This window comes from Oncorhynchus masou, chromosome 18, assembly GCF_036934945.1.
Source record: "Oncorhynchus masou masou isolate Uvic2021 chromosome 18, UVic_Omas_1.1, whole genome shotgun sequence".
Lineage (NCBI taxonomy): Eukaryota > Metazoa > Chordata > Actinopteri > Salmoniformes > Salmonidae > Oncorhynchus > Oncorhynchus masou.
Window position 1 is genome coordinate 71,062,149 of NC_088229.1, and position 10,656 is coordinate 71,072,804.

The 10,656-nt window shown below is 37.5% G+C and overlaps 1 protein-coding gene across 1 annotated transcript in view; it reads left to right on the top strand.

Annotated features, from left to right (window-relative positions):
- Positions 1-10,656, top strand: part of LOC135505217 (growth arrest-specific protein 7-like) — a 119,615-nt gene extending 108,959 nt beyond the window's left edge. Inside the window, exons 12-14 of the mRNA XM_064924395.1 lie at positions 6,912-6,991; positions 7,204-7,302; positions 7,537-10,656. Coding sequence (XP_064780467.1) covers positions 6,912-6,991; positions 7,204-7,302; positions 7,537-7,650 — 293 coding nt within the window. The 3' untranslated portion in view covers positions 7,651-10,656. The remainder of the gene's footprint in view (positions 1-6,911; positions 6,992-7,203; positions 7,303-7,536) is intronic.

The following is a 10,656-nucleotide window of genomic DNA, read 5'->3' on the forward strand; positions in this document are numbered from 1 at the left end:
TTATAACATAGGCCCTCACAGAGTAGCAAACATAACCTAACCTGACCTTAACAGCTAGAAACTCTGTGTCAAAGCTCAACAAGACAGACAGGGTATTCTCAGTCTCGCCATTGCCGCCGGGTCTACGTCTCACCAAACGGCAGGCGTCACAAACACCAGGAATATTCTTTTTAATAGGATCCATCTCTATTACTCAACGCTACGTCACAGATCACAAGCCTTTAAGCGGCGCCCTGTTTCAGAGAGGAAAGCATGCCACGTGTTGAGCTCCAAGCTGTGTGACGCGAAGCGCCCACTTCCTCTGGGTGGAGGATGCACAAAAAAATCGAAATGAGTCCACTTCTCAAAACTTTCCCAGATGTAACCATTCCCAGTTTGTCCTTTACCCAGCCTGACACAACGTATTGGTCTGCAAATAAGCAGGAATCCACTCTTTCCAAAAAATCTCACTCCCACCGGTCTAAGACTCGCTATGATTCTGATCTGTTTCCTATATACATGTAATTGTTAGGGAACTACTACCATATATCCCTTAAATTGGTACCGGAATATTAATAACAGGTGCACCATATAGCCATTTAAAAGGCCTGCAATACAATATATTATTGAGCCACCGATTCTTTCTCCTCACACAATTTCTATCCACAATGCACCATAATTTACAGTATGCTGCAGTGAATATATAGCAAACAGCAATTTAGTACATTATTGTTGAACTGTATTGAAAATAACATCAGCAATTGCTGAAAAAAATTGAATTATAATGTATATTAACTATACCAACTGATATTAGGTGCTTCATATCACTTGCACTTTAGGCCTTAATAAAGCTTCTAAACTGACAGTGACTACTGGGCAAAACAGATCAAAAGGACTTGGCTAAACTTGCATCCACTCTGATCTGTTTCCTAAATAAATGTATTTGTTAGGGAACCACCACCACATATCACTTAAATTAGTACTGAACTCTCAGTAATGGGTGCAAGAAATATAACCACTTACAAGGCACTACTCAAATATGTTAATAAGTGAGAAACAACAATACCAAGCACCCACAAGTCTTTCACATTTTTTTTGTGCTCCAAAAATGATTATTAAAACGTTATCCACTTAGTTATCCACGTAGTTATCCACATAGTTATCCACTTAGTTATCCATGTAGTTATCCACTTAGTTATCCACTTAGTTATCCACATAGTTATCCACTTAGTTATCCACATAGTTATCCACATAGTTATCCACTTAGTTAACCGCATAGTTATCCACTTAGTTATCCACATAGTTATCCACTTAGTTATCCACTTAGTTATCCACATAGTTATCCACATAGTTATCCACTTAGTTATCCACTTAGTTATCCACATAGTTATCCATTAGTTATCCACCTAGTTATCCACATAGTTATCCATTAGTTATCCACTTAGTTATCCACATAGTTATCAACATAGTTATCCATTAGTTATCCACATAGTTATCCACTTAGTTATCCACTTAGTTATCCATTAGTTATCCACTTAGTTATCCACATAGTTATCCACATAGTTATCCACTTAGTTATCCACATAGTTATCCACTTAGTTATCCACTTAGTTATCCACATAGTTATCCACATAGTTATCCACTTAGTTATCCATTAGTTATCCACATAGTTATCCACTTAGTTATCCACATAGTTATCCACTTAGTTATCCACTTAGTTATCCACTTAGTTATCCACATAGTTATCCACTTAGTTATCCACATAGTTATCCATTAGTTATCCATTAGTTATCCACATAGTTATCCACTTAGTTAACCATAAGTTATCCATTAGTTATCCATTAGTTATCCACCTAGTTATCCACATAGTTATCCATTAGTTATCCACTTAGTTATCCACATAGTTATCAACATAGTTATCCACTTAGTTATCCACATAGTTATCCACTTAGTTATCCACATAGTTATCCACTTAGTTATCCACATAGTTATCCACATAGTTATCCACTTAGTTATCCACATTAGTTATCCACTTAGTTATCCACATAGTTATCCACTTAGTTATCCACTTAGTTATCCACTTAGTTATCCACTTAGTTATCCATAGTTATCCACTTAGTTATCCACTTAGTTATCCACATAGTTATCCACTTAGTTATCCACTTAGTTATCCACATAGTTATCCATTAGTTATCCACTTAGTTATCCACTTAGTTATCCATTAGTTATCCACTTAGTTATCCACTTAGTTATCCACATAGTTATCCATTAGTTATCCATTAGTTATCCACTTAGTTATCCACTTAGTTATCCACTTAGTTATCCACTTAGTTATCCACATAGTTATCCATTAGTTATCCACATAGTTATCCACTTAGTTATCCATTAGTTATCCACTTAGTTATCCACTTAGTTATCCATTAGTTATCCACTTAGTTATCCACTTAGTTATCCATTAGTTATCCACTTAGTTATCCACATAGTTATCCACTTAGTTATCCACTTAGTTATCCACATAGTTATCCACATAGTTATCCACTTAGTTATCCACTTTATCCATTAGTTATCCACATAGTTATCCACATAGTTATCCACTTAGTTATCCACATAGTTATCCATTAGTTATCCACTTAGTTATCCACATAGTTATCCACTTAGTTATCCATTAGTTATCCACTTAGTTATCCACTTAGTTATCCACTTAGTTATCCATAGTTATCCACATTAGTTATCCACTTAGTTATCCACATAGTTATCCACTTAGTTATCCACTTAGTTATCCACATAGTTATCCATTAGTTATCCATTAGTTATCCACATAGTTATCCACATAGTTATCCACATAGTTATCCACTTAGTTATCCATTAGTTATCCACATAGTTATCCACTTAGTTATCCACATAGTTATCCACTTAGTTATCCACAGTTATCCACTTAGTTATCCACATAGTTATCCACATAGTTATCCACATAGTTATCCACTTAGTTATCCATTAGTTATCCACATAGTTATCCATTAGTTATCCACTTAGTTATCCACATAGTTATCCACATAGTTATCCACTTAGTTATCCACATAGTTATCCACTTAGTTATCCACTTAGTTATCCACATAGTTATCCACATAGTTATCCACTTAGTTATCCACTTAGTTATCCATTAGTTATCCATTAGTTATCCACTTAGTTATCCACATAGTTATCCATTAGTTATCCACTTAGTTATCCACTTAGTTATCCACTTAGTTATCCACATAGTTATCCACTTAGTTATCCACATTATCCATTAGTTATCCACTTAGTTATCCACATAGTTATCCACATAGTTATTCACATAGTTATCCACTTAGTTATCCACATAGTTATCCATTAGTTATCCATTAGTTATCCACATAGTTATCCACTTAGTTATCCATTAGTTATCCACATAGTTATCCACATAGTTATCCACATAGTTATCCACTTAGTTATCCACTTAGTTATCCATTAGTTATCCACTTAGTTATCCACTTAGTTATCCATTAGTTATCCACATTAACCACATAGTTATCCACTTAGTTATCCACCATTAGTTATCCACATAGTTATCCATTAGTTATCCACTTAGTTATCCACATAGTTATCCACATAGTTATCCACATAGTTATCCACTTAGTTATCCATAAGTTATCCACATAGTTATCCACTTAGTTATCCACATAGTTATCCACTTAGTTATCCATTAGTTATCCACCACTTAGTTATCCACTTAGTTATCCACATTTAGTTATCCACTTAGTTATCCACATAGTTATCCACTTAGTTATCCACTTAGTTATCCACATAGTTATCCACATAGTTATCCACATAGTTATCCACTTAGTTATCCATTAGTTATCCACATAGTTATCCACTTAGTTATCCACATAGTTATCCACTTAGTTATCCACTTAGTTATCCATTAGTTATCCACATAGTTATCCACTTAGTTATCCACATAGTTATCCATTAGTTATCCACATAGTTATCCACATAGTTATCCACATAGTTATCCACATTAGTTATCCACTTAGTTATCCATTAGTTATCCACTTAGTTATCCATTAGTTATCCACTTAGTTATCCACATAGTTATCCACTTAGTTATCCACTTAGTTATCCACATAGTTATCCACTTAGTTATCCACTTAGTTATCCATTAGTTATCCACTTAGTTATCCACTTAGTTATCCACTTAGTTATCCACTTAGTTATCCATTAGTTATCCATTAGTTATCCACATAGTTATCCACTTAGTTATCCACTTAGTTATCCATTAGTTATCCATTAGTTATCCACTTTATCCACATAGTTATCCACTTAGTTATCCACTTAGTTATCCACTTAGTTATCCACTTAGTTATCCATTAGTTATCCACTTAGTTATCCACATAGTTATCCACATAGTTATCCACTTAGTTATCCATAGTTATCCACATAGTTATCCACTTAGTTATCCATTAGTTATCCATTAGTTATCCACTTAGTTATCCACTTAGTTATCCACATAGTTATCCATTAGTTATCCACTTAGTTATCCACATAGTTATCCACTTAGTTATCCACATTAGTTATCCACTTAGTTATCCACTTAGTTATCCATTAGTTATCCATTAGTTATCCACATAGTTATCCACTTAGTTATCCATTAGTTATCCATTAGTTATCCACTTAGTTATCCACATAGTTATCCACTTAGTTATCCATTAGTTATCCACTTAGTTATCCACTTAGTTATCCACATAGTTATCCACTTAGTTATCCATTAGTTATCCATAGTTATCCACATAGTTATCCACATAGTTATCCACTTAGTTATCCACATAGTTATCCACATAGTTATCCACTTAGTTATCCATTAGTTATCCACATAGTTATCCACATAGTTATCCACTTAGTTATCCACATAGTTATCCACATAGTTATCCACTTAGTTATCCATTAGTTATCCATTAGTTATCCACTTAGTTATCAATTAGTTATCCATTAGTTATCCACTTAGTTATCCATTAGTTATCCACTTAGTTATCCACTTAGTTATCCACATAGTTATCAATTAGTTAACCGCATAGTTATCCACTTAGTTATCCACATAGTTATCCACTTAGTTATCCACTTAGTTATCCACATAGTTATCCACATAGTTATCCACTTAGTTATCCACTTAGTTATCCACTTAGTTATCCACATAGTTATCCATTAGTTATCCACCTAGTTATCCACATAGTTATCCATTAGTTATCCACTTAGTTATCCACATAGTTATCCACATAGTTATCAACATAGTTATCCATTAGTTATCCACATAGTTATCCACTTAGTTATCCACATAGTTATCCATTAGTTATCCACTTAGTTATCCACATAGTTATCCATTAGTTATCCACATAGTTATCCACTTAGTTATCCACTTAGTTATCCACAGTTATCCACTTAGTTATCCACTTTAGTTATCCACTTAGTTATCCACTTAGTTATCCACATAGTTATCCACATAGTTATCCACATAGTTATCCACTTAGTTATCCACTTAGTTATCCATTAGTTATCCACTTAGTTATCCACATAGTTATCCACATAGTTATCCACTTAGTTATCCATTAGTTATCCACATAGTTATCCACTTAGTTAACCATTTAGTTATTTATAAAATGTCTGACCTGCTAGAGCTGTCCCTGTAAACTGTAAGTGCTGTTATTGTGAAGTGGAAACGTTTATGAGCAACAACGGCTTAGCCTCAAAGTGGTAAGCCACACAAGCTCACAGAATGGGAGCGCCGAGTGCGGAAGCGCGTAGCGCATAACAATAGTCTGTCCTCGGTTGCAACACTCACTACCCAGTTCCAAACTGCCTCTGGAAGCAACGTCAGCACAATATGCCGAACAGCCACACACAATGGCCATCGCCGAGCCATGGCCGAGCAGCCACACCCAAGCCTAAGATCACCATATGCAATGCCAAGCGTTAACTGGAGTGGTGTAAAGATCGCCACCATTGGTCTCTGGAGCAGTGGAAATACGTTCTCCGGAGTGATGAATCACACTTCACCATCTGGCAGGCTGACGGACTAATCTGGGTTTGGCGGATGCCACGAGAACAATACCTGCCCCAATGCATAGTGCCAACTGTAAAGTTTGGTGGAGGAGGAGTAATGGTCTGGGCCTGTTTTTCATGGTTTGGGCCCCTTAGTTCCAGTGAAGGGAAATCTTAATGCTACATCATACAATGATACTTTGTGGCAACAGTTGTGTGGAATGCCCTTTCCTGTTTCAGCATGACAGTGCCCCCGTGCACAAAGCAAGGCCTGTATAGAAATGGTTTGTCGAGATCGGTGTGGAAGAACTACACTGAGCCCTGGCCTCAATCCCATCGAACACCTTTGGGATGAATTGGAACCCCGACTGTGAGCCAGACCTAATGGCCCAACATCAGTGCCTGACCTCACTAATGCGCTTGTGGCTGAATGGAAGCAAGTCCCCGCAGCAATGTTCCAACATCTAGTGGAAAGCCGTCCCAGAAGAGTGGAGGCTATTATAGCAGCAAAGGGGGGACCAACTCCATATTAATGCCCATGATTTTGGAAGGAGATGTTCGACAAGCAGGTGTCCACATACTTTTGATCATGTAGTGTACTTGGTAAATGTACTTGATACGATTGTGATGTGTCTCACCTAGATATCTTAAGATGACCGCAATAATTATAAGTTGTTCTGAATATGAGCGTCTGCTAATTGACTTTAAATGTACATGTAAAAGGTTGTTGCTTTTGTAAATTAATATTTGGACTTTGACTCCCCCTGCTGGTGAAGTTATTGAACAACCGTTTCAAGCTTCATAAACCCAGAGGAAAGAAAGGTGCAGCCAGTGTCCAAAGAATAGATACGTTTGTCTAAACAGTAGTTTCTGTCTACCAGGAGACGACCTGATGCGCTGTGTCGACCTTTACAACCAGGCGCAGTCCAAATGGTTTGAGGAGATGGTGACCACAAGCCTGGTAAGACTCTCCTTTGTATTTCCTCCTTATCACTGATGGTGATGTATGTAGTGTATTGCTTCGGTAGCCTGGGTGCTGGTCTGTTTCTACTTCGGCCATCGTCAGGAACAGTGAGGTTGGCTTATCGGTGAGTCTGGCAAACCACAGAAAGGATTCATCTGAAAAACGTAATCCAAAAACCCATGTTCCCTTCAATCCTTTCTGTCCTTCAGGAGCTGGAGAGGCTGGAGGTAGAGAGGGTGGAGATGATACGACAGCATCTGTGTCAATACACCACCTTACGGCATGAGACTGACATGTTTAACCAGAGTGTAAGTCAAGCACCACCTTGTATTACCAGTAGAGAGCACTCAACGCCTTGTTTTTCTGTGTATTTTTCAGAGCTGCACACACACACGCACACGCACGCACACACACACACACACACACACACACACACACACACACACACACACACACACACACACACATACACATACACAGACACAGACACAGACACACACACACACACAGGGTAGTGACTGTTTATCCACGTGTCCTTGCAGACAATGGAGCCAGTGGACCAGCTGCTACAGAGTGTGGACCCAGCTAGAGACAGAGAGCTCTGGGTCAAGGAGCAGAAGACAGGAGACATCAGGCCTGTGGACATTGAGATATAACACACCTTGTTCCCAGGGGTCACACACATGTGGATCCACAAGCCTGGATCTTTACGGGGGCGTCAATGTCACTTTGAGATATTATAGACATCCTGAGAGATCTGGATGACTCGCTCCACAGCTCCACAGACAAAAGTCTGCTCTTTAGAGAGCGAGCACCACCACCAGACAGTGTTCATTATGACCTAGAGGATTCTATATGGTAGACAGACAGTGTTCATTATGACCTAGAGGATTCTATATGGCAGACAGACAGTGTTCATTATGACCTAGAGGATTCTATATGGTAGACAGACAGTGTTCATTATGACCTAGAGGATTCTATATGGCAGACAGACAGTGTTCATTATGACCTAGAGGATTCTATATGGTAGACAGACAGTGTTCATTATGACCTAGAGGATTCTATATGGCAGACAGACAGTGTTCATTATGACCTAGAGGATTCTATATGGTAGACAGACAGTGTTCATTATGACCTAGAGGATTCTATATGGCAGACAGACAGTGTTCATTATGACCTAGAGGATTCTATATGGTAGACAGACAGTGTTCATTATGACCTAGAGGATTCTATATGGCAGACAGACAGTGTTCATTATGACCTAGAGGATTCTATATGGCAGACAGACAGTGTTCATTATGACCTAGAGGATTCTATATGGTAGACAGACAGTGTTCATTATGACCTAGAGGATTCTATATGGTAGACAGACAGTGTTCATTATGACCTAGAGGATTCTATATGGTAGACAGACAGTGTTCATTATGACCTAGAGGATTCTATATGGCAGACAGACAGTGTTCATTATGACCTAGTGGATTCTATATGGCAGACAGACAGTGTTCATTATGACCTAGAGGATTCTATATGGTAGACAGAAGTTGTTCATTATGACCTAGAGGATTCTATATGCATGAGGGAGTGTGAGGATATGTATGCCGACCGGCTTGCTTTTCTTTTATCTATTTATTCATCATTAACTGTTCTATATGCTAAGTGTTAATGGAATGTCTAATTCAACCGTTTTTAAGTACAAAGTGTTAATGGAATGTCTCATTCAACCGTTCTTAAGTACAAAGTGTTAATGGAATGTCTAATTCAACCGCTCTTAAGTACGTGTTAATGATATATCTTATTCAAACTCAGCTTGCAAGCTAATCATGATTTTTTTTCCCTTACTCATAGTTACTTGTTTTAAAAAAGTGGTTTACTCCAATATCTACTTGTTTTTTAAATGACATGGAGACAAACAAAGTGGCACATCTTGAGTTCAGATGTAGTTTTTTTTTTCAAAATCCACAAGTAAAACCGTACACAACTTCACTGAAATGTTCATAGATATAAAAAAATATATTTTAAAAAATTGGGCAGATAATTTAGCTGATTTAAGATAAAAACTTCAACGCTGTTATTTTATTTGGCACCTAGGCACTTACTATAGTCATTTATTTATTTAACTTAACATAGCCTTGGAGTCCACCTTTTTGGTATTTTGTACCAGTTTCCATCTCTTTACAAAGGTATGGTCTTCAAACTTTGGAAGATGGCAAAGCATTTAATAATAAGACGAACTGATTGGACTTTTCTAGACATCAGTGCTTTCAAGACAATTGAGACCTCTGAGAATAAAACTAGCATCGACAGGGGGAAAAACGTTTTGAACAGTCATCCAACTCTGAATTACAAGTTGTAAACTTTCTAGAGCTCACAGTTGTCTTGAAAGCACCATTAGTTATTTGGTCGTCAAACTTGAACTCAAAATATGCCGTTTCAAATATGAGGCATTTCCCGCAAACCGGAATACCGTCATCACTCTCCCTCTTCTGATTGGTCGGGTAGATGGGCCTTCTGAGCCGGAATACGCGTCATCACACTCCTTCATCTGATTGGTCGGGTAGATGGGCCTTCTGAGCCAGAATACGCGTCATCACACTCCTTCATCTGATTGGTTGAGTGTCTGTGGTAACTAGTGATGACCTTATAATCACAGATAGAACAATGAGACAGATATTTCACAGGATGTATAAATGTGAAGCATACGGTTGGCGTTTCCACTCACTACCAAATATGGTAGTGAGAGGAAGTCCACTGGGGGTGGGGGGCAGTGGGAGAAGATGGAACAAGATGGATTTGGCCGACATTCCTGCACATTTTCTAATTGTTTAAACATTTGATCTCAGTACAGTTTTCTGTTCCCATAACTAGAATATATTATGAACAGATATTATGCAGATATATTCTAGAATGTGCTAATAGGATATTGCTAGGGCATGCTTGGCTCTGCTCACCTCCTTCCTTGTTCTTCCCATTGTGACTAATTTGTTCCCATTGGAAATGACAAGCTGTGGTCTATCTTGGTTTAGTCATGAAAATCTTTGTTAGAATTGTCTGTATAAACACACTCAGTAAATTGTTGACCAACTGAAATACTAACACAGAGTTAATTAGGAAATTTAACAGCTACTGCTGCTGCTATGTAATACAACGTACATCAAATGCAATCAAATGTATAGATTATATTTTATCTACATGTGAACTATGAAGTGAGGTTTTTAAGGTGAATGTTGATGTAAGAAGTATCAGCTGATGTAAGAAGGGCTTTATAAATAAATCTGATTTGATTCTGGGTTGTTTTTGACAGATGTGAAGTTTTGAAGAAAGATTGACACAAATGTAACACATCTGTTATGAGTACAAAAGGGGGTGCAACTCAATGTTAGCAAGATGTTCCTAATGTTTTGTACACTCAGTGTGTTTGTCTATACTGTATATACACACACAGTGCACAGGAGTGCGGGTACAGTTGAAATGAATAATGGACTTCTAGTATAGCGTTGTCTTGTATCTATCCGGTAAGTATTACACATATAGACCTACAGTTCTACTGTCCAATCAGATGCATACATGTTGTATAGAGTGTTCCATTACTTTCTGGTTCTAAAACCTTGAAAGTTCCAAGGATTCTACATGGACATAACTCCTGAATGTTTGTCGTTAATGTT